The 25,624-nt window shown below is 41.1% G+C and overlaps 1 protein-coding gene across 1 annotated transcript in view; it reads right to left on the bottom strand.

Moving 5' to 3' along the window:
• GXYLT1 (glucoside xylosyltransferase 1) overlaps window positions 1–22,390 on the bottom strand; it is a 52,616-nt gene extending 30,226 nt beyond the window's left edge. Inside the window, exons 1-3 of the mRNA XM_011936113.1 lie at window positions 22,356–22,390; window positions 13,693–13,785; window positions 2,028–2,199 (exon numbers count right to left, since the gene is read on the bottom strand). Of these exons, the coding sequence (XP_011791503.1) occupies window positions 2,028–2,199; window positions 13,693–13,785; window positions 22,356–22,390 (300 nt within the window). The remainder of the gene's footprint in view (window positions 1–2,027; window positions 2,200–13,692; window positions 13,786–22,355) is intronic.
• Window positions 22,391–25,624: the final 3,234 nt, after the last annotated feature.

The following is a 25,624-nucleotide window of genomic DNA, read 5'->3' as shown; positions in this document are numbered from 1 at the left end:
AAAAAAAAATAAAATCTTAGTCACTTTAACATATAACAGTGTTCTTTCATGTACTAACAGCATGTTCCATAAAATATTTGATATACTTTCATCAAAAGAAAAACCAAACATTCTCAGTGATGATTACAGTCAAAGGAAAACTAAGTTTAAAAATATAGTATATGTTATACAAACAATTCAGCCAGGTGTAAACACAACACAGAGGCTGCATCTAAGATAATGCAATGCATGTTTTACTTTTCTATTATATTTTCAAAGATTTCCATAATTGGCAGCAGTCTATGACTATTCTCTAAACCCCTAGGACAAGATTAATTCCTCAGTATTTTAAAAAACAATCCAGATAGAGACCAAGTTCACAAAATTATCTAACAAAAATACAGATACTAAAAATATTTAAGTAAAAAGGTATACTTTCATATACCACTTAAACAGTAAGAAAACTTTTCTGCCAAAAACTAAAAGGTATAGACGTTTTTGGCAGAAAACTAAAAGAGCTAAGCTCATAACTAGTATTTTTGCACTAAATATGCAAAATGAACTGATTTAACCTGAAAAAACATCAAATGTATTTTTTACAGTTAGACCAAACATAAAAATCCAAATGAATTTAAAAGCTTAAGTGGATAGATGTAAACAGACGATAGAGAGGGAGAACAAAAATACGAATGAATGATCATTAGCATCACCTTTACCACCATCTCAGAACAAAAGGTAGTGAGATTTCAGGTGAATTTTCTTTTTCTTATATGTTTTCTTCTGCCTGTATCTGTTCTCTTATTATACTGTACAGTAATATTTTGTTGTTGTTAAGGAAGTTACAAGGCTGACCTGATTAAAGAGTATATATTCCATTGTAACAGCTAGGTATGGTCATATGACTAAATTCAGACCAATGGGATAGTGGCAGAAATGTCACAATGACTTCTAGATAGTACCCTTAAGAGAAGGATACTGCCCTTTTTCACTCCCTGTCCTCATGTTGAATTGAATATGGGTGCATTGGTTGGAGTCTGAGTAGTCATCATGGACTATCAAGCAGAAGCCTCATGTTGAAAATGGCTTAGCCACAGTCAGACAAGGCCAGAGTATCTGAAAATAAAGAACTGCCATATAATCCAGACAACCTACTTTCATGGGAGAGAGAAATAAACTTAAATCCTGTTTAAGCCACTGCTATTTTGGGTTTTCTGCCACTGTTGCCAAATTGATTTTAACTAATACAAAACCAAAATAAATAACTTACTTATCAGAACCAGAAGCCACTTCCTGCCATATTATTAATCAAGAATTCTCTCCCCTCAAAACAGGATTAAAACCTTTATATAAGCTCTGATTAAGGCACTCCCAAGGAAAGGATATAGACAAAATAAATCATAGGACTTCTTAGTCACAGCATCCTGGAACTAGAGTCACTAAAATAAAACCTCCATGTTTCACCAAGAACTTACTTTTAAGTAGCCCACTGCCGTTCAAAAATGAACCTTCCTCTTTCACCTTAGATCTGGACTCAGATGGAAGTGGTTCAAGGAGCACTCCTCACTTTAAAAGGACGGTGTTACAGAACAAATATTTTTGTGCAGTGAAGAAATAAAACAACTGATATGGTATAGCTCTGCGTTGCCACTCAAATCTCATCTCAAACTGTGATTCCCACGTGTCGAGGGAAGGACCTAGTGGGAGACGATTCGATCATGAGGGCTGTTTCCCCCTTACTGTTCTCGTGATAACCATCAGTTCTCACGAGATCTGATGGTTTAAAAGTGTGGTGTTCTTTCTTTCTCTCTTCTGCTGCCATGTAAGACATGCCTTACTTCCCCCTTTGCCTTCCGCCATGATTCTAAGTTTCCTGAGGCCTCTCCAGCGATGCTGAACTGTGAGTCAATTAAACTTCTTTTCTTTATAACTTACCAAGTCTCAGGTAGTTCTTTCTAGCAATGTGCAAACAGACTATTACAACAACATTCTATTATAGTATATTATTAAATATTCAACTCTACAACCTTGACTGTGTCTCAAATACTTACTCTGTCTTTAAAGCTACGATGTAGCTGATCTTCAGCAAAAATATGGAATTGAAGAGGTTTCATGCTGAAAATGATAGCTGACTTCAACATGGTCATAGTTTCTTCCAGTCTTTCACCACAGGCAACTACAGCTAGATGCATTTTCTCAACAGGCTGTATTTTCAGACTGTACCTAATTGGAAAGAAAACCACATTTTCCAACAGTTTTAGTATATGTTTACAACATGGTACTTCCATCATGTTCAAAAAGTAAAGTTCAAGGCCAGATGTGGTGACTCACGCCTGTAGTCCCAGCTACTTGGGAAGCTAAGGCAGGAGGATCACTTGAAACCAAGAGTTCAATGCTGCAATAAGCTATGACTGCATCACTACACTCCAGCGTGGACAATGGAGCCAGACCCTGTGAAAGACAGAGAAGAAAAGGACGAGGATGGAAAGAGGAGAGAGGGAAAGGGAAAAGGAGAGAAGGAAAAAAAAAGAAAGAAAGAAAGAAAAACTGAAGTTCAAAATTTTTATTTATAAAACAAATGAGGCCAAGTCTGCAATCCCAGAGCTTTGAGAGGCCAAGGCAGAAGGATCACTTCAGCCCAGGAGTTTAAGACCAGCCTAGGCAACATACCGAGATCTCATCCCTACAAAAAATACAAAACTTAGCCAGGAGTGGTGGCATGTGCCTGCAGCCCCAGCTACTCAGGAGGCTGACGTGGGAGGATATTTTGAGCCCAGAAGATAGAAGCTGCAGTGAGCTGTAATTGTGCCACTTTACTCCAGACAGAGCAAGATCCTGTCTCGAAAAAAATAATGTATTTATTTAAAAAATAAGTAAAGGGCAAAGGTCAAATTACAAAACATTTTTAAAATGTTGAATCAATCACGTATTTCCACACTTTCAACCAGCTCTTCTCACCATTTTCCTCCTTTCAAACTACAGAACACACAAAAAATGACTACTTTCTCAATTCTCCCAAGAATACATAACGAGTACCATTGTGGCTGCCAGTAAATAAATTAATTCATTACTATGCCTTAGGAAATTAGAGCTTAATTCTCTCAAGGAACCCACTGAGAAAGGTTGATTTGAGGTCTTTCATTCAATTTTTTAAAAATATTGTTTTTTAAAAAAAAATCTTAGGCCGGGCGCGGTGGCTCAAGCCTGTAATCCCAGCACTTTGGGAGGCCGAGACGGGCGGATCACGAGGTCAGGAGATCGAGACCATCCTGGCTAACCCGGTGAAACCCCGTCTCTACTAAAAAATACAAAAAATTAGCCGGGCGAGGTGGTGGGCGCCTGTAGTCCCAGCTACTCGGGAGGCTGAGGCAGGAGAATGGCATAAACCTGGGAGGCGGAGCTTGCAGTGAGCTGAGATATGGCCACTGCACTCCAGCTTCTTACTTCATCTGAAACCTCTCCCCATACCACCTCTCACCAACCAACAGTTCACTGTAAAGCAAACTCAGTCATAATTTCATCCATAAATATTTCAGTATTACATCCAATCTTAAACCATGCTGACTACAAGAAAAAATTTCCTTCACATTAATAATACACATTCAGTCCCATTTACCAAATATCCAGCAAGATGTAAACACTTCTAAGATGGTCTAAAACATGCTAGTCAAACATTAGTACGTCTTTAGAATCTACTTCTAACACAGAGCAGCAGTGTATACCAACAGGCTTAAGTAACCTTTAATACCTCTTGCTTCTGCTATGCCACTTCTTTCACATGTCTGGTGTTAGCATAAGCTTCGGTCTTTTTACTTTTTCTTCTTCTTTTTAGAGACAGGGTCTCCTCACTCTATCACCTATGATGGAGTGCAGTGGCGCATTCATAGCTAACTGCAGCCTCAACCACCCAGGCTCAAGCCATCTTCCCATCTCAGCCTCCCAAGTAGCTGGGACCACAGACGTGCACCATGTCCAACTAATTTTTTTTTTTTTTTGTAGAGATGGGGTCTCACTATGTTGCCCAGACTAGCCTCGAACTCCTGGCCCCAAGGGATCCTCCCACCTCAGCCTCCCAAAGTGCTGGGATTACAGGAATGAGCCAGCGCGCCTGGCCAGCTTGGGTCTTTTTAAAGCTCTCTATTATTTTCCATTGACAGTAATTTGAAACAAGCAATGTCTCTTCCCTTGTTTGTACCCTCTATCCTTTGTCCTCTTTTGTGCTGAGCCCATCAGTTCATAACACTGAAACTAATGATGGAGGGGAGACTTAAACTATCAGTGGAGGGGAGACTATCTACGCTTTCTACGTCTATAAAGCAGGGACAGGAATCCAGTTCATCTCAAAAACAGTGGAAGCCACAATGACAAGTTAAAAACTAGGCAATAAAGACACAACAATTTTTAGAGAATTCTAAATTACCTCATCTTTCTAGTGACTGCCTCCAGATCCTACTTCTCTCTACAGCATCATGATTTAAGAATCATTAATGGGCTCAGATTGCTTTACTGGCCCATAGCTAGATCTTGCCCCAAAGTCAAAGGCCAAGAGAAGATTTTAAAAGTAAGGCATTAGATAGTCATATGCTGTTTTGTACAGCATCAGCTACATACACAGTTAAGAAGTATATTAAACCTTAAGAAAAAACAGCCTCAAAGCCGGGTATGGTGGCTAACACCTGTAATTCCAGTACTTTGGGAGGCCAAGTCGAGAGGAGAGCTTGAGATCCGGAGTTCAAGACCAGCCTGGGTAACATAGCGAGACCCAGTATCCACACACACAAAAAAACTAGCTGGGTGTGGTGGTGCACACGTGTACACCTAACTACTCAAACGCTGAGGCAGGAGGGTTGCTTGAGTCCAGCAGTTCGAGATTGCAGAGACCTGTGATCATGTCACAGTGCACTGCAGCCTGGGTGCTGGGAGATGTCTTAAATAATAATATACCCAAATGTTTCTCAAGAAAAAAAATCCCTCTACAAATCAGTCTCAGGAACTCCTCCCAGGTATTTTAGCAAGGATCGTTTTAGTCATACTGCCAGCACTCCTTTCACCAATTTCTACAGGAGTACTGTCAACTACATCACATTTCCTTTTCTGTTTGGGATCCTTCTGAGTGAAAGTATTATATACAGTACAGGCTCAACTCCTAAACTAACCACAAAAAACACAGTTAAAATATGTCTCTGACAACCACCCTACCCCTAGACCCGAAAGACAGGAAAATCAATTGCAACTGGAAAAAAATCTAAAATAAGCTTCTACATGATAAGAAGTGATAACTAAAACCTTCTAAGCAGTTATAGGGAAGCAGTCATTCAAATTATGTTGGCCCCAATTGAATGGCGGAATCTTGCCAGGGTCTACAAAAATCTTTCTTTTGATCACAATATGAACAGGAAAAAAGTCAATGTGGATTTAAAGAAATGTAATAGAAAAGGAGATTTTAAAGTCAAACTTATTTTTCTACAGACATACGATTAGAAGAAATTCTTCAGATGATTCAAAGATAATATCTGAGGGCTCCCATGGTTAAAGCTGGCATAACCTGCATATGAAAAGTATGACAGTAATGAATGATAGCGTATTAAATTTATAAAGTGAACCCTGGCTGGGCATGGTGGCTCACACCTGTAATCCCAGCACTTTGACAGGCCAAGGTGGGTGAATCATTTGAGGTCAAGAGTTTGAGATTAAGCTGGCCAACATGGTGAAATCCCGTCTCTACTAAAAATACAATAATTAGCTGGGCGTGGTGGCACACACCTGTAGTCCCAGCTACTTGGAAGACTGAGGCAGGAGAATTGCATGAACCCAGGAGGCAGAGGATGCAGTGATCTGCGATCATGCCCCTGCACTACAATCTGCGCAACAGAGCAAGACTGTTTCAAAAAAATAAAAACAAAGTGAACGCATCAGTCAAAAAATGATATTAAATAAAGGGGTAAGGAGAAGGAACTCTTTTTTTTTTAAAGATGAATACCAACCAATAAATGCAGAAGAAATGAGAGAATTATAAAATTCACTATTTTGCAATCACCACTGTAACAGATAATCTAGACAAAAATAATCAGTGGATGCTAAAACTACATACTAACAAAGTATTTCCCCCATATATTATACAGGAGATAAAAGTACTGGTACAGTGTAGAAATGCAAGAACATCACCTTAATCTTGTGATCAAAGTTAATATTAAACTTATGGCTTCAGAAGTCTCCTGATAGCATGCACAAAGAAGAACAAAGTATCCCATGCAGTAATTGTGCCAAAAATCCTGAATCTAATAATAAGTGGACAGTCGGCAAATCAAAATTAAGGGACATTCTGCAAAACAAAAACAAAAATATCACAAAAGATACCAAAAACAGCACCCCTTCTCATCCCAAAAAAGGCTGGAGAACAGTTCTAGAATAAAGGAGACTAACTCAGCCTGAGTTGAATGCAATGTATGGTCCTTGACTGGGTCTTGAATGGGGAGGAAAAGATACAAAGGACATTAACAGGAAAATAAGAAAATATGAATAGGAATATATATTCTATGAACAGTGTTAAATAACTTAAAGTGACAATTATGGCTGTATTAAAGTATGTCCCTGTTCTTAGGAGACACATGCTGAATCTATGTATTTAGGGGTGTGTCATAATGCCTGCTGTCTCTCAAATGGTTTGGCAGAAAAAGAAAAGTGGTAAAATGTTAGTAATAAATATCTAGGTGAAAAATGTATGGTATGCTTACTGTACTATTCTTGTAACCTTTGTATATTTGAAATTTATCAAAGTAAAAAGTTGGGAGGTAGGGGTTTATCATTAAAAAAACTTAAAGAATGCTTTACATAACAAATTTAGATGCAAATACTGTTAACAACAAATTTCTGAATCTTAGGAATTAACTTCTGATTTTTTTTTTTTTTTTTTTGAGACGGAGTTTTGCTGTGTCGCCCAGGCTGGAGTGCAGTGGCGCGATCTCGGCTCACTGCAAGCTCCGCCTCCCGGGTTCACGCCATTCTCCCGCCTCAGCCTCCAAGTAGCTGGGACTACAGGCGCCTGCCACCACGCCCGGCTAGTTTTTTTGTATTTTTAGTAGAGATGGGGTTTCACCATGTTAGCCAGGATGGTCTCGATCTCCTGACCTCGTGATCCACCCGCCTCGGCCTCCCAAAGTGCTGGGATTACAGGCTTGAGCCACCGCGCCCGGCCTAACTTCTGATTTTAAGCAAATTTCTGCTATAAAGGAATAATTATATTTTCGATTTTGTTTTATTTCACAGTATAATCTCCAGTGTGTTCTTATAGCCTATTATTAAATTAGTATTCTCTATTTAAAAAGATACATAAGGCAGGGTGCGGTGGCTCAAGCCTGTAATCCCAGCACTTTGGGAGGCCGAGGCGGGTGGATCACGAGGTCAGGGGATGGAGACCATCCTGGCTAACACGGTGAAACCCCGTCTCTACTAAAAATACAAAAAATTAGCCGGGCGTGGTGGCAGGCGCCTGTAGTCCCAGCTATACTGGAGGCTGAGGAAGGAGAATGGCGTAAACCCAGGAGGCGGAGCTTGTAGTGAACCGAGATCACACCCCTGCGCTCCAGCCTGGGCAACACAGCCAGACTCCATCTAAAAAAACAAAAACGAAAAAAATTAGACTACAAACTACCACTGACGTATACGAAGTCAAAGTAAACAAATTTCAAATAACCATCTACTCAAACTAAAAGAGAAACGCCATGAAGCTATCTTTAAAAACCTGCAGTTGAACAAAATGGAAAGCTTTTTTGCTTAGCCTGTTGTGCTTAAAAAGAAAAACAACACCTTCTTCTCTTACTATTAGAAGAGTTGTTCCCAGCAACACACAATGGACTAAAAGAAAGAAAGAAAGAAAAAAAAAAGAGTTGTGTTAAATTATCACACCGGGCAAAATTACTTTCATGAGTTGCATGTAAAACACTTCCAAAACAAAATACTTAAAAAAAACTCTAGGATTTTTATATAAAGTATTAAAAAATAAAATCTAAAAATCCAACATGAAATATAAGCATTAATTTCTAAAATATAATTTTAAATAACCAGTAAAAATATATCTCTTAAAACTAGTATGAACTACTCAAAATAATACAGCTAAGATTAAATTCACCTATGACCGCATAATTCACAAATCTAAAATCAATTCCCACCATAAAGATTAAATATTTTAAATAACTGATTTTTTAAAAAGCTCAAGTCATACAAAAATTAGTACATTAAAACAAAATATTTTTTATATTTTCATAATTCTAAAATTTAGAGTTTGTATAATGAAAGTAAAAAACAAATTAGAAACTTATTTGCAATCAATGGCAAAACCAAATATATTATTCTAAGAGTTCACAAAATAAACATTAAAAATTCAATAGATAAATATCAATATCAAATAGATGATATACAGAACAAAAGAAAAAAGCTAAATAAATGTGGAAATACATTCAACAAATAATCAACAAAAAGCTATCATTTTAATAAGTGATAAAATTATAATTCCCAATAATGCTAAGGTTATGATGACCCCAAATACACTCACACAATGCTGGTGCAGGCTTATAGCCAGATAATTTTTAAAACACAATTTAGTGATATAATTCATTCTTTTTAACAAATATTTGAACTCCTTTCATATAGGCACTGGGATAGGCAAGAAAGCCACAATCTTCACCACACAATTTGCAGCCTGTTGTGAAAAGACTAATTTTTAAAACAATAAGAAAGCATGGTAATTGTTTTAATAGAAAAAAACTGAGATTGCTAAAGAGGCTCACAACACAAACATCTAACCTACTGTGACCTAGTCTAACCTGGTATTGGGGAAAGCTTCCCAAACGATCCTGTTAATCATTTGTTTCTCACTGGTTCCCAAACACCTTGCTAGGCATGGGACTTAAATGATAACACCACATGGTATCAGCCTGCAAAGTTAAAGGTCTAGAAGTAAAGATTCACAATCACAACAGATGTGGTAAATACAATAACCAAGAGGAGACAGAGAAGGGAGATGAGGTGAGCAGTGAGAGGAAACTACAATCGTTTGAGAAGTGATGGGAAGTGATGAGTACAACCGTTAAGGGAGAAGGAAAGCAGCAGCAGCCAGGAGCAACAGTGTGAAAGGAGACAAGACGAGTTAATGTAGACTGACATGTGGAGAAAGTCCATTGTAAACATGATACAAAACACAGATGAAGGAAAGTCTGAGGAGCTAGACTTGTTCAGGTTTGAACATGAGTCTCTGAGGCATCTGAATCAGCAAGGTAAAAATGACCAATATGCAACTGGAAATACAGGTCTGGCTCTCAGAAAAGAACTCTGAATTGGAGCTATCAGTTAAACAAATTATCCTATAACTATTCAGGGAATGGAGAGAGAAAAGAGCAGAGTCCTAAGAAATGCAGATTATTTAGAAAGCAGAGTTGGAGAGAGATCAAAGAGCTGAGTAACTGGTCTGGTCTCAAAAGCCAGAGGCTACCAGAGCTGACAGAAAAAGGAAGCAGTAAACAGTGCCAAATGGGTAAGAAAAGTAAGATTAAGCCCCAAAACAGTAATTCAGAGGTGGGGTGATGGGAATAACAGTCAGGTGGTAGATAGTTGAGGTGTGAAGTTCTTTTTATTTAAAGAAGTAAAACCAAGGCTGAGCACAGTAGCTCACGTCTGTAATCCCAGCAGTTTGGGAAGCCGAGGCAGCAGGATCACTTGAGCTCAGTTGTTCATGACCAGCCTGGGCAACACAGCGAGACCTCATCTTGACTAGTATTTAAAAAAAAAAAAAAAAAAAAAGATTCGGGTATGGTGGCATGCACCTGTAGTCCCAGCTACTTAGGGGACTCAGGCAGGAGGATCACTTGAGCCCAGGAGGTCTAGGCAGAAATGAGCCCTGGTGGTGCTACTGCACTCCAGCCTGGGCAACAAAGTGAGACCATCTCAAAAAAATGAACAAACTAAACAAAACCCAGAAGTAAAACCAGTAGGTACTCTTTCGCCCAGGCTGGAGTGCAGCAATGTGATATTGGTTCACTGTAACCTCTCCCACCCAGGTTCAAGTGATTCTCATGCCTCAGTCTCCCAAGCAGCTTGGACTACAGGTGTGCGCCCCCATGCCTGGTTGATTTTTGTATTTTTAGTAGAGATGGGGTTTCACCATTTTGACCAGGCTGGTTCTCGAACTCCTGACCTCAAGTGATCTGCATGCCTTGTCCTCCTAAAGTGCTGGAATTACAGGCATGAGCCACACCCCTCTGGCCAGTGGGGTAGGTACTCTTAAAAGAAGCTTGCTGATGAAGGAAAAGAGAGGATTGAAAGCAAACTGTTGTGGGAATTTTGATTTTGTTTTAAGGCCATAAAGCCAGGCACAGTGGCTCATGTCTATAATCCCAGCACTTTGAGAGGCAATGGAATAGTGTGATGCCACTGACACGAGAAATATGAAGACCATACTACACTGAAAAGTATTAAAATTTTAAGCTCAGAATTCAAGATTAGGCTGGGGGTGGTGGCTCACACCTGTAATTTCAGCATTTTGGGAGGCCGAGGCGGCCAGATCACCTGAGATCAGGAGTTTGAGACCAGCCTGAGCAACATGGTGAAACCCCGTCTCTACAAAAAACAGCCGGGTGCAGTGGCAGATGCCTGTAGTCCCAGCTTAGGAGACTGAGGTAGGAGAATCGCCTGGGCCCAGGAAGCAGCGGTTGCAGTGAGCCAAGATCATGCCATTGCACTCCAGCCTGGGAGACAGTGAAATCCTGTCTCAAGGTAAAAGAAAAAATTCAAGATTAGTCTACACCAGAATCACAAGTATGTAAAAGCATATGATGTATATGAATGATGAAAACACTTGTAATAGAAGTTGAGGCAATTTTATTTTTTATATTATTTTATGTTCACTGTATAATAAATTAATCAGGAGAATATGATCCCCCAGGTAAGATTTGATCTAAGTTATACAAATAATTCAAGCTGGGAAAGTAAGGTACCCAACTAAGGGCCCCCTGGTGCCAGGCAGAATGTGACATCAAAAGTGGCAGTAAAGGGGGATTCCAAAGAAGCTTTACCAGTATGAAAGTAGATACTGAGATGGAGGGCAAGAATGATTTGGCAGGTGTATGGCATTTGGCCTTGTATGCATATTTGAAACAGGGTGATTAAATGTGAGGGAATCCTTAGTTCTAAATAAGAAACTAAGTTTGAGAGATTTTTACATAATTATATGACACAAAATATTTACTTTTTTGTGTGTAACAGCATGATATAATGGATGCAACGTTACGGGTAGAAAGTATAACAGAGGAAAGGCATATAATTTCTGAAGTCTCAAATTTAGGTTACAGGCACAAGGTTTACAACATTATGTATCCATCCACATATAATTTATTCCATGGAATACCTGGGAGCATTAGGAAAATGAGTTAGAGGAGCCAAAACAAAAGGAATGGTAAGCAGAGAATCCAGGATTCCGACTAGGTAAATTTCCCTGGGACATTCCTGCAGTCAATAAGGAGGAAAGGCTATTATTACTCATGCTGTAATTCACAAAAAGGTCTGGGTTGTATAAATCAGAGTATGCTGAAGTTTTCAAGTTTACCCAGCTTTGAGCTAGTGGAATTACATGGCAAGGCAAAGTGGCTCTTGTCAATACTATATTCATTTGCAAATATTCATAAGAATGAAAACATAAAAAGCTTCAATTATCCAAAATTACAACCAAACTGAAAGGTTAGATTATCTTTAAAAGTTAATTTTCAAAAAGTGGAATATTATCACTTGGCTCATATTAAAATTTCAATCACCCAATCTCTTCCACAGCAACAGGATATAATTAAACTATCTGATTTGAACCTATTCCCTGCCAGTTCTTCATGGGATGCACACTGTATTGAGAATGCAAGAATTTACAAATATGTACAATTAATAGATACTTAAAATGCAGTTCTTACAGAGAGTAGAATGGTGGTCACCAGGCACTGGAGGTGAAGGGGTGGGAGAGAGTAGGTGATGGAAAGATGTTGACCAAAGAATACAACACAAACTTCCAGTCAGAAAGAATAAGTTCTCAAGATCTACTGCACAGCAAGGTGACTACAGATAATTATGTTTATTTCAAAACTGCTAAGAGAACAGGTTTCAATTGTGCCCATTACAAAAAAAAGACAAATATGTAAGATGATAAATATGTTAATGAGCTTGATATAATCAGTCCACAATGTATACAGACACCAAAACATTGCTTTATGCCCCATAAATTCCTACAATTATTGTCAATTAAAAATAAATTTTTTAATTAAGAGTTTTTAAAAATGAAGTTCTTCCTATCTGAAACACTTCACCTCCTGTCCTTGAAACTAGCTAATTTCCAGATCATTATCTAGTCACTACCTCCAGGAAGTCTTTCCTGATGCCTTAAGATGACTCATCACAGCAACAACTTGTCACACTCTATTGTAATTTCAGGTTTACTAGTGTGAAACTCCCACCAGAATGTAAGCTCCAGAAGGATGGAGCTACATTAACCTGACCCAAGAGTCTGGTGCTTACCACCTAGCACAGCATGTTGCAAATATAATGAGAATTAATATTTATTTTATTTGTTTTTTTGAGACAGGGTCTTGCTCTGGGCTGAAGTACAGTGGCACGATCACAGCTCACTGCAACCTCAACCTCCAGGGCTCAAGCAATCCTCCCACCTGAGCATGCATGCCAACATGCCTGGCTAATTTTTAAAATTAAAAAAAATTTTTTTTTTAATTTTAGAGACAGAGTCTTGCTTTTGTTGCCTGGGCTGGTCTTGAACTCCTGGGTTCAAGCAATATTCCGGCCTCAGTCTCCCAAAATGCTGAGATTACAGGCGTGAGCCACCATACCCAGCCTAGACTATTTAAATGAATCATAAAGATGCAGTAAAAGTAGATACTCTTCAAATAAATTTTACTCTTGGGAAGAGCATTTCAACCCTTTCTCCCACTCCCCTCTGCCACTCTATCAAGGAGATAGTCTGAGAGTCACCGCCTTATCCTATTCTTATCAATACTTGTTTCTTTCACTGAAGATTAGAGCAGGAAGGGACCTAAGAGGTCAGGCAACCCAATACCTTCATTATCCAGAGAAGCAAATAAAGATAAACTAGTCAGTAACTTAAAAGGTCAATAAACATTAAAGGAAGTAGTAGCCAGAAGCTGCTCCTCCGCCGTTTGCTCCTCCATTAAATACTTATCTTTATCCTCCTATTCCCCAATGTTCAACCTCTCTACTAATAACTAATATAATCCTTCTCCAGTTGTCCCTATCCACTACAGTATACCAGCTTTAATTTAGATATGTGCCTTATATATATTTATATCATATATAATTATATTATATATTATAGATGGTAATATATATTATATAGATCTGTAAACATCAGTAGAAGCCTATTTTTATCCCAGTTTATCATTTTAACAACTGTTACCAAAAGTTAGATCATAAATTTTCTTAAGAACAGTGGCTTATCTTAATAACATCTAAGAAAATTTAAAGCATTTATACACAGTATGTACTAAAAAATAGTGATAACAACCACAAAATGGAAAAAATGGAAAACCCAATCAGAAAATAAATTATTTGTATAATATCATAAGAAACATTTTTACATCCTATTAGTCAAAGGTTTTATTATCAACTATCTAACCTTACCTACACTGATCTACCAATTAAATATTAAGTGCCTACCTAAAAGCCGCTTCCCAAAAGCAGTTCATTCCACAAACATCAGAGGGCAGCATCCAATAGGGATTCCAGTAACACAGAGAGAAATCTTTACACCTAACAGAGTAAGACAGAAATAAGAGTCCTATGTGAGTATTTTGGTTTGGAACTAACAAGGAATTTACTCAGTAACACGGTAACTTACTGTTCTATTTTAAAGCAAATAAAATTGAAAATCCAAATTGCTATGATAAAGATTTTGGAAAACTGATTTCTCCCTTACTTAGGGCACCATTATTTTAAATAGAACTTTATAACCTTGAAGGTAAACTATACTATAGATTGGGAAAGAGTTTTTCCATCGGAAATTCTCCTGATATATTAAAATCCCCTCCTCAGATAACACAGATAAATATGTCTTCTAAAATTTTCTTCATAGGCTACACATATACCCCTAGAACAAAATCCCTTTGGGACAAACAAAATATTTCCTTATCCTCAAACATAATAAAAATGCCACAAATGCTAGCAGAAAGGGAAAAGATCTTCAAATACTTTTAAATTAATCCTCAACCCAAACTACTTGTATGGTGTTTCAAACCGAAAAAGAAATCATAATGGCCAAGATGTGTATGAAAATGGTCAACATCACTAATGATCAGGGAAATGCACATTAAAACCACAATGAGATAACATCTCACCCAGTTAAAACGGTTATTATCAAAAAGGCAAAAAACAATAAATCCTGGCAAAGATAGAAAAGGAAACACTCATACACTGACAGTAGGAACATAAATTACCACAACCACTATAAAAAAAAGTATAGAGATTCCTCAAAAAACTGAAAATAGAACTACCATATGATCCAGCAACCCCACTGCTCTGTGTATGTATATATACATACATATTCACACATGCATACACACATACATAGATGGGCACACTGGCTCCCATCTATAATCCCAGCACTTTGGGAGGCTGAGGTAGGTGGATTGCTTGAGGCTGGAGTTCAAGACTAGCCTGGTCAACATAACAAGACCCCGTCTCTAAAAATAAAAAATTAGCTGGACATGGTGGCATTTACCTGTAAGTTCCAGCTACTCGGGAGGCTGAGGTGGGGAGGTGGGAGGATGGCATGAGCCCAGGAGTTTGACATTGCAATAAGCTGTGATTGTGCTACTTCACTCCAGCCTGGCTGAACAGAGCAAGACTCTGTCTCGAACAAAGAGAAAAAAAAAAAAAATTGAACTGCCCTCCCCTCAAAAAAACCCGGAAATCATGCTGATATTCATAGCCTAGTATCACTATCTACATTATCTCGGTTCCACATTATACAAGCTAAAATGGAGGATCAAGTCTGGTCTTTCTTGTTAGGTTGCACGTTGGAGCCAAAAAGGAAAAAAGAAAACACCTTATATTACAAAAAAATTGTTTTTCATCGTGATTTCTTTTCAAAATAATAGTCTAAAAGTCACTGGGTACTAAAGTACGTATGAAGTCAGGGTGAGCCACTAAACCAGGCCACTTCATTATCTCATCACTATGCAGCTTTGTTTTCTCTCACTATGAATTCAATTATGAGTTACTATGCTTATATCAAATGGCCTACGAAATTTCTGATTTGCAAAAATCTGACCACCTCTCTCACAAATGGCAACAGTCCAAGGCAGAGGTTCTCAGCTCTGGTAGAGGGTGCCACACAAGACCTATTAAATCAGAATCTAGAAACAGGGTCTGGCACTGGTGGTTTTTAAAATGCTGCCTAAGTAATTCTGTATACTACTGCATAAAGAACAAGAAGGTTGGAATTTCTTAATCAACAGAAAAAAGTTACATTGTAACTGTTTTCCTGTAAAGAAACACCATTTTCTAGCATAGCACAAAAGGCTACAAATCTTCATTTAAAAGGCTGAACCAGAAAGAGAAGAAAATGTGTACGTATCAGTAAAACTTATGACTTGATTAGAAAATCTGTGTTTGTACCCTCTCAAGCATGGCTATGTATTTTCTTAAGTCTTTGATTTCATACCACATAGTCAGACTCAGTGATGGTAATAACGAACACAGAGTTCTTTTCAGATTCAGGCACTTTCACACCCATTTAGACTCACAAGAAACGTTTTAAGGTAGATACAATCTCCGTCTTTCAGACACTAACGATATCACAGCTTTATTTCAACAAATCCACAATTTATTTAGAATCAACACCTAATGTGTACCTTTGTTCTAAGAAGATAACTAATCAGGTTATTCCATATCCCCTGTCAAACTCTACAACAGTGAAAAATGGACATGGAAATCTCAAAGACAAATTCAATTTTACTATAAAATTAATTAAAATTATATATATATTTAACAATACCATTTGCAGCCTCAACTTGTACTTTAAGTTACAAATCAGTTATGCGTTGTTTTCCAAACCTGCCTGGTCCTCAGGTCACTTGTCAAAAATACAGATATAGGATCCTATCCCAGATCCAGTTAATCAAGCCTCCCCAGAGAAGTGGCCTAAGCAGCTCAGTTTTTCATCAATACCCCCAGATAAGTCTCAAAATCAGACCTGAATGAGAAACGCTATATCAAGGGATATCTAGAGTCAACTTGAAATTTTTTAACAAAATAGTGATAATAACTTCTCTTATGATAATCCTGTTTATTTACAACTTAAGGATTAAATTTTGAAAATTTGTGTTTCTATGAACACTTCAATCAATATATGTTATTAAGTACCATTTAGAAAATTTTTTAAAGCCTAAGAAACTAATTACCCACCACTATTAACATTTTCATACCTTTACTACCTCATGTTTCAAAAATATCTTCCTACAAATATTTGACTAGAAAAGTTAACATGCATGTTGCCAACATGCAGAAGTTGCTGAAACTACTTGATCTTCGTTAGTGTCAAGAAACCATGTGAGCTAGACAGCACACCTCAAACTCCCTGTTCTCAGGAAATATCCACCAGGGAGCTTCTAACTCAAAGGACTCTCTTGCAGTATTACAATTAAACTGTACTTGGGGGCAATGTTTTGCTTTTTTTTAAGTTGATGCAAGATGACGAAGCCACAGACATGAGAATTAAATTCAACAAGACCAACACAATGAACAACGTAGTAATGAGTTTAAATTTTGTGAAGCTTTGAGCCACACCAAGAGCCCTATACTTTTGCTAGTATCAAACTGAGAGGTGACAATGTGCTAGCAGACCCCGCTCTCAGCGCCTCCTCGGCCACAGCATTCACTCTGGCAGTGCTTGAGGAGCCCTTCAGCCCGCCACTGCATTGTGGGAGCCCCTCTCTGCGCTGGCCGAGGCCAGAGCCGGCTCCCTCTGCTTGCCGGGAGGTGTGGAGGGAGAGGCGCAGGCAGGAACTGGGGCTGTGCACAGTGCTCACAGGCCAGTGTGAGTTCCGGCCGCACAGGCTCGGCGGGCCTCACACTCAGAGCGGCTGGCTGGCGCCACCGGCCCAAGGCAGTGAGGTGCTTAGCACCTAGGCCAGCAGTTGCAGAGGGTGCGCCGGGTCCCCCAGCAGTGCCAGCCTGCTGGCGCTGCACTCGAATTCTCACTGGGCCTCAGCTGCCTCCCCATGGGGCAGGACTCAGGACCTACAGCCGGCCATGTCCGAGCCCTGCCTCTGCGGTGAGCTCCCACACAGCCCCAGCACCCACAGCACCCATGACGGGCACCGCCCCCTGCTCCATGGCCCCTGGTCCCATCAACCGCCCAAGGGCTGAGGAGGGTAGGCGTGGCTCAGGACTGGTGGGCAGTTCCGCCTGCAGCCCCAGCGCGGGATCCACTAGGTGAAGCCAGCTGGGCTCCTGAGTCTAGTGGGGACTTGGAGAACTTTTATGTCTAGCTAGAGGATTGTAAATGCACCAATCAGCACTCTGTGTCTAGCTCAGGGATTATAAACGCACCAATCAGCACACTGTCAAAACAGTCCGATCAGGTCTCTGTAAAATGGACCAATTAGCAGGATGTGAGTGGGGTCAGATAAGGGAATAAAAGCAGGCTGCCCGAGCCAGCCAGCAGCAACTCCTCTTCCACACTGTGGAAGCTTTGTTCTTTCACTCTTTAAAATAAATCTTGCTGCTGCTCACTGTTTGGGTCCATGCTGCCTCTATGAGCTGTAACACAGTGAAGGTCTGCAGTTTCACTCCTGAAGCCAGCGAGACCACGAACTCACCATAGTTAGTGATGTAACGGTACCTGAACATCACTAAGCCTCTTTCCCCAAGGACCAGTGCCCAGTTAGCAGAACTAGTGGCACCTACCTGAGCCTTAGAACTGGGAAAGGGAAAAAGAATAAATGTGTACACAGACAGCAAGTAATGGTTATCTAATCCTACATGCCCATGCTACAATATGGAAAGAAAGGGAATTCCTAACCTCCAGGAACCCCCATTAAATACCACAAGGAAATCATGGAGTTACTGCGTGCAATGCAAAAACCAAAGAAGGTGACAGTTTTATACTGCCAAAGCCATCAAAAAGGGGAAGGAGAAAGGAGAACAGCAGCATACGCAGCTGGCAGAGGCAGGGAAAGACCGGCAGAGGCAGGGAAAGACCATCAGAAAGGAGAGAGAGAAAGAGACAGCAAGTCAGAGAAAGAGAGAGGAAGAACAGGAGAGACAAAGAGAAGGAGACAGAGGAAGAGACAGAGAGTCAAAGAAAGACAGTCAGAAAAAGAGAGACAAAGAAGTCAAAGAGGAAGAAAGAGAGATGGAAGTAGTAAAGAAACAAGAGTGTACCCTATTCCTTCAAAAACCCCAACTGATGACAGTAACTTCCAAGTCACCCAAACAGCTCCATTCAGACGGCTTGTCTGCTTCTCAGGGCCCCCCAAAATCATCACCTCCTCCCTGCTTAACAAGCAGTCCAGGTTTTGTAACGGCAAACATACTCCCTGCATGACCATTCACCCCTGGACCCCCTGCAGCAGTGCCCCCACCACTAGTGAATGCCTTCTTATCCCCTCTTTCAATCACTCTCTCGAAAGTTCCTAGTAGATACAAAATGTTTTTTTCTCCAATAGGAAAACAGAACACAGGGAGCCACTCAGTTTGCTCCCAACACCCCTTTCCAGCCGCTCACCAGAGCTACCTTGGCAAGTACTCTAGGAGGATGGCAAAATGAAAACAACAAACTCACACACCTTTTTAACATACATAACCAGTTCTATCTACTCAGCCAAGGTATATTCTTATGTGGAACATCGACCTATAGCTGCCTCCCCACTAACTGGACAGGCATCTGCACCTTAGTCTTTCTAAGTCCCAACATTAATATTGCCCCGGGAACTCACACCTTATCAGTCCATCAGCACAGAGCCATACAACTAGTACCCCTACTTACAGGGTTAGGAATGGCTACTGCTACAGGAACTGGGATAGCTGGTTTATCTACTTCATTATTGTACTACCACACACTCTCAAATGATTTCTCAAACAGTTTGCAAGAAATAACGAAATCTATCCTTACTTTACAATCTCAAATAGACTCTTTAGCAGCAGTGACTCTCCAAAACTGCCAAGACCTAGACCTCCTCTCTGCTGAGAAAGAAGGACTCTGCACCTTCTTAGGGGAAGAGTGTTGTTTTTACACTAACCAGTCAGGGAGAGCTTAAGATGCTGCCTGGCGTTAACAGGAAAAGGCTTCTGAAATCAGACAACGCCTTTCAAATTCTTATACCAATCTCTGGAGTTAGGCAACATGGCTTCTCCCCTTTCTAGGTCCCGTGGCAGCCATCTTGCTGTTACTCGCCTTTGGGCCCTGTATCTTTAACCTTCTTGTCAATTTTGTTTCTTCTAAAATCGAGGTCATCAAGCTACACAGATGGTCTTACAAATGGAACCCCAAATGAGCTCAACAACTTCTACCGAGGACCCCTGGACCGACCCACTGGCACCTTCACTGGCCTAGAGAGCTCCCCTCTGGGGGACACTACAACTGCAGGGTCCCTTCATTGCACCTATCCAGCAGGAAGTAGCTAGAGTGGTCATCAGCCAAATTCCCAACAGCAATTGGGGTGTCCTCTTTAGAGGAGGGATTGAGAGGTGACTATGTGCTAGCAGCCTTCACTCTTTGCACCTCCTCAGCCTCGGCATCCACTCTGGCAGCACCTGAGGAGCCCTTCAGCCTGCCACTGCACTGTGGGAGCCCCTCTCTGAGCTGGCCGAGGCCAGAGCCGGCTCCCTCTGCTTGCGGGGAGGTGTGGAGTGAGAGGCGCAGGCGCAAAGTGGGGCTGTACGCAGTGCTCACAGGCCAGTGCAAGTTACAGCAGGCATCGGCTCGGCAGGCCCCACACTGGGAGTGGCCGGCCGGCCAGCCGGCCAGCACCGCCAGCCCACAGCAGTGAGGTGCTTAGCACCTGGGCCGGCAGCTGCAGAGGGTGCACTGGGTCCCCCAGCACTGCCAGACTGCCGGCGCTGTGCTCGAATTCTCGCCAGGCCTCAGCTGCCTCCTCGCGGGGCAGGGCTCAGGACCTACAGCCTGCCATGTCCAAGCTCTGCCTCCACAGTGGGCTCCCATGCAGCCCGAGTCTCCTCGACGGGCACTGCCACCTGCTCCATGGCGCCCGGTCCCATCGACCGCCCAAGGGCTGATGAGTGCAGGCGTGGCTTGAGACTGGTGGGCAGCTCCGCCTGCAGCCCCAGTGCGGGATCCACTAGGTGAAGCCAGCTGGGCTCCTGAGTCTAGTGGGGACTTGACGAACTTTTATGTCTAGCTAGAGGATTGTAAATGCACCAATCAGCACTCTGTGTCTAGCTCAGGGATTGTAAATGCACCGATCAGCACACTGTCAAAACGGTCCAATCAGCTCCCTGCAAAATGGACCAATCAGCAGGACATGGGTGGGGTCAGATAAGGAAATAAAAGCAGGCTGCCCAAGCCAGCCAGCCGCAACCAGCTCAGGTCCTCTTCCACACTGTGGAAGCTTTGTTCTTTCACTCTTTACAATAAATCTTGCTGCTGCTCATTCTTTGGGTCCACGCCGCCTCTATGAGCTGTAACACTCACCGCAAAGGTCTGCAGCTTCACTCCTGAAGTCAGTGAGACCACGAACCCACCAGAAGGAAGAAACTGTGGACACATCTGAACATCTGAAGGAACAAACTCCAGACTACCATCTTCAAGAGCTATAACACCGCAAGGGTCCACGGCTTCATTCTTGAAGTCAGTGAGACCAAGAACCCACTAATTCCGGACACAGAACTAGGTGCCAAGATGATCACACATCTGACACTTCTATTAAGAAGCAGGATCTGCTGGGCACAGCGGTTCATGCCTCTAATCCCAGCACTTTGGGAGGCCAAGGTAGGCGGATCACTTGAGGTCAGGAGTTAGAGAATGCCCTGGCCAACATGGTGAAGCCCCACCTCTACTAAAAAAATCAGTCAAGCGTGGTGGTGGTTGCCTGTAATCCCAGCTACTCAGGAGGCTGAGGCAGGAGAATCGCTTGAACCCAGGAGGTGGAGGTTGCAGTAAACCAAGATCGTGCCATTGCACTCCAGCCTGGGCGACAGAGCAAGACGTTGTCTCAAAAAAAAAAAAAAAAATATAGGATCTAACTCCCCTTATCCAGAATCTAAGTGGGCTCTGTGATTGCTCTGACAAATAGAATACTGAATATAATATTGTGCCAATGTTCAGGCCATTGCCTTAAGACTTCTACATCCAATTTCTTGGAACACTCTTTGAACCTGATCTTTACATTGTAAGAAGCCCAAGGCACATGGAAAAGCCACTTGAGAAAATGCAGATCAACAGCCTCCACTGAGCTCCTACTCAAAAGCCAGCATCAACTGCTAGCCATGTAATAGGGCCACAATGCCACACCATTCTGATCTACCAACCTACTGGTTCCTCCTCAACTCACAGAAGACTAGCATCTGGTTCACAGTCCTCGTCTCAGTACCAAATCCTACTTTCCTCTAACCATTCATTTGGTAAATCAATAAATTTTCTACTGAATGATTACCTCTACAGGCCAAACACTGGCAACACAATAGTGAGTAAAATGGACATGGATCATACTGTCTAGTGGGGGACAACAGAATGTCACCTCACATACTGCAATGTGGGAGACCTAACCAACACTCAGGTTACACAATTGTTTAACTCCAGTAACTCTTACCTCCTTTTCCCTTCAGTTAAAAATGGCAAATTCTGGCCAAGCACAGTGGCTCACACCTGTAATCTCAGCATTTTAGGAGGCCGAGGTGGGTGGATCGCTTGAGCCCAGGAGTTCAAGACCAGCCTGGGCAACATGGCGAAACCCCATCTCTACCAAGAATAAAAAAAAAATTAGCCGGGCATGGTGGTGTGTGCCTGTAGTCCCAGTTACTTGGGAGGTTGAGTTGGGAGGATAGTTTGAGCCCAGGAGTTTGAGGCTGCAGTGATTGTGATCACGCCAACGTACACCAGGTCTGGGTAACAGCCCTCCAGCCTGGGCGACAGAGCGAGACTCCGCCTCAAAAAGAAATTTTTTTGCAGAGACAAAGTCTTGCTTTGCTGCCTAGGCTTATTATTTATATCCCGTTACATGTGTGGAAATCACTCAGCCCTCCAATCACATGCTTCCTAGGTATAAGCTCCCTCCTTTACCCATTTCCCTCCCTACTCAGACTAGGTCATCCATTCATGTTCCTATACCTACAACTTGCACCACCACCTTTCCCCGTACCTTTTCAGTACAATCTTCAGTTGAAACAGAGCCATTCACTCACATTCTCAGATGAATACTGAAGAACAGTTAATGACATGACTATGCTGATTAGTAGAAATATAAATTAACTGTCTTCCTCTTAGGTAGTCTCATGCCTACTACCAACTCCATTCGCATCCCCTTGTTGCCCATCTTCTTCTCAGGGGTCCTTAAAGACCTTCTTGCATCAATTACTCTTTCTCCTTAACTGGCAATCTCTATTTGTGTTGTAGACTGTATTACTGTTCAGTTATTCACTCCCCACATTTAACTGTAAAAGGATTCTACAACCCTATTCATTACCATGGGCCTTGCCTGCCTGATGGGGAGGCATTATATCCCTGCATCATTTATTGACTTTGACCTTATTCGAGTGACTTGCTTTGGCCAAAGTAATACAAAAAGACATGATTACTGTGGCATTCAAGTAGAAGCTTCAAATGGAACTGTGCTGTTCAATCTGGCTTCTTCCTCAGCCAATACCATGAGACCAGGCATATCCAATGTATGGACTGCTCCTTCAGCTTGGATCCCAGAATGAGAAGATATATCAAGCAAAGTCATAGCCATAGACATGGAATGTGTGCAAGAAATAAATGCTTGCTATTGGCAACTGCTAAGATGTGTGGGGTTGTTACAAAGCAAATCAGAATAATACAAACATAATTCCCTTTTACAGTGTATAATTCAATGGTTTTTAGTATATTCAGAGTTGTGCAACCATGACTCACCAATTAAATTCCTCAGTATATACTCAAGAGAACTGAAAACATGTTCACAGAAAAACTGAGCATGAATGCTCATAGCAGCATCACTTATAACAGCCAAAAAGTATGAAAAAACTCAAATGTCCATCAAATAATGAGCAAAATGTGGTATATCCATACAATGGACTATTATTTGTCCATAAAAAGGAATGAAATACAGTGATACATGTTACAGCGGATAAACCTTGAAACATTATACCAAGAAGAAAGTCAGACTCAAAAGGCCACATACTGTGTGATTCCTTTATGTAAAATGCCCCAAACAGGCAAACCTCTACAGACAGAAAATAGATTCGTGGTTGCTTAGGACTGGGGGACTGAGGAGTGCAAGGTGGGAGTTACTGCTAACAGATACAGGGTTTCCTTGGGGGTAATGATTAACTTCACAAAGGTTTAATGCAGTCAAAATTGGATGGGAAAAATCAAGTTATAGGTAAATTTCTTGATCATAATTCAATGTCAAAAACCACACAGTATATAGGAAAGATGTTTTTCTTTCTTTACTGGAAATATAAGAACACATGCACCAGTGAATACATATGCTGCATGCCATTAAAAAAAATCGTAAAACATTTAGGTACTGCTGTAAGGAATGAAGTAATTTGTTTACAGTTTCTTAACTCCCAAATAGCCATTCTCCCACTTTGAAAAACTGGTTTTGGAGATTAAGATAAAGAATAGAAATTCACACTGAGAACTTAAAGAGTAGAAACTCACACTGAGAACTTACGACGTATCAGTGGCTTATTAGGAGCAATAAGATAAATTAGCATAAGCAACTCCTCTGAAGACAGCACGTGTACTTTCAGGCCAAAAAGAAAAATTCAAGTTTGAAAATATTGGAAAAGTAAAGGTAGTTATCTAGGTTCTGGCTATTAGTTGCTTAAAACTATTGAAAGCAGAATACTAAAATCCAACATTCAAAGAGGTAACTCTTAAATAATTTTAATGGGGCAAAGTGTTAATATGAGTTGGTGGATATGTCTTCATTATACCCATACTGACATTCAAAAGCACTGAAGTTCTAAAAGGGAATTTTTTTCACTGTGGATCAAACTGAAATAAAACGTTACTATGGCTCATCCTCAAATTTAGCAAAGCATAAAGCATATAGCTCTAGGTAGCTTGTCTACAACTGACTAAGGGGTAGCACAAGGTATCTTCATGGTGATGAAACAATTCTGTATCCTGATTGTGGCGGTGGTTACATATATTTACATGTGATAAAACAACGCTCGGCACAATAACAGTTGTCGAACTTGAAGTTTACTTAAATCCAATTACAAAATGTTTTTTATACATACATACACACACACACACATAAATAAACAAGTCGCCCAGGCTGGAGTGCAGTGGTGCAAACACGGTTCATTGCAGCCTCAACCTCCTGAGCCCAAGCGATCCTCCCATCTCAACCTCTGGAGTAGCTGGGACCACAGCTGCACACCACTATGCCCAATGAATTTTTTGTATTTTTGTTGTTGTTGAGAGAGTGTTTTGCCATGTTGCCAAGGTTGGTCTAGAACTTCTGGATTCAAGCAATCCACCCACCTTGGCCTCCTTGCTAGGATTACAGGTATGAGCCACCGTGCCTGGTTACACTTTTAAGTCAAACTAGAAAAAGTAATTTTCATTTCAAAATGTCCATAATAGGAGGCTTCAGTGAAAACTATGCAAAACTTAAAAAGTCAGTGATACGAGACCAGCCTGACCAACATGGTGAAACCCCGTCTCTACTAAAAATAGAAAAATTAGGCCAGGGGCAGTGGCTTACACCTGTAATCCCAGCATTTTGGGAGGCAGAGGCGGGAGGATCACAAAATCAGGAGATGGAGACCATCCTGGCTAACACGGTAAAACCCCATCTCTACTAAAAACACAAAAAATTAGCCAGGCCTGGTGGCATGCACCTGTACTCCCAGCTACTTGGGAGGCTGAGGCAGGAGAATCGCTTGAACTCGGGAGGTGGAGGTTACAGTGAGCCGAGATCACGCCATTGCACTCCCGCCTGGGCGACAGAGTGTCCATCTCAAAAAAAAAAAAAAAAAAGCAGATCACGAGGTCAAGAGGTCAAGACCATCCTGGCTAACACGGTGAAAACCCATCTCTACTAAAAATACAAAAAATTAGCTGGGTGTGGTAGCGGGCACCAGTACCAGCTACTCGGGAGGCTGAGGCAGGAGAATGGTGTGAACCCGGGAGGCAGAGCTTGCAGTGAGCCAAGATCGTGCCACTGCACTCCAGCCTGGGTGACAGAGCAAGACACCATCTCAAATTTAAAAAAAAAAAAAAAAAGTCAGTGACAAATTTAGGCATATTCAGCATAAATACATGACAGTATGAATGAAGTGCTGCTGCAAACCAGCAATGCAACTTCAAGACATGTATCCCCACCCTGTGACTGTGCAAGAGAAGCAAAGATGCTTACAGACACATTAAAGGAGGCCATTCCCATGATATGCCAAATCACTGTTATTTAAT

This window comes from Colobus angolensis, unplaced genomic scaffold, assembly GCF_000951035.1.
Source record: "Colobus angolensis palliatus isolate OR3802 unplaced genomic scaffold, Cang.pa_1.0 Scaffold150, whole genome shotgun sequence".
In the NCBI taxonomy this organism is placed as follows: Eukaryota; Metazoa; Chordata; class Mammalia; order Primates; family Cercopithecidae; genus Colobus; species Colobus angolensis.
The sequence above is the reverse complement of the archived record's forward strand: the minus strand, read 5'-3'. Positions and strand labels throughout refer to the sequence as shown.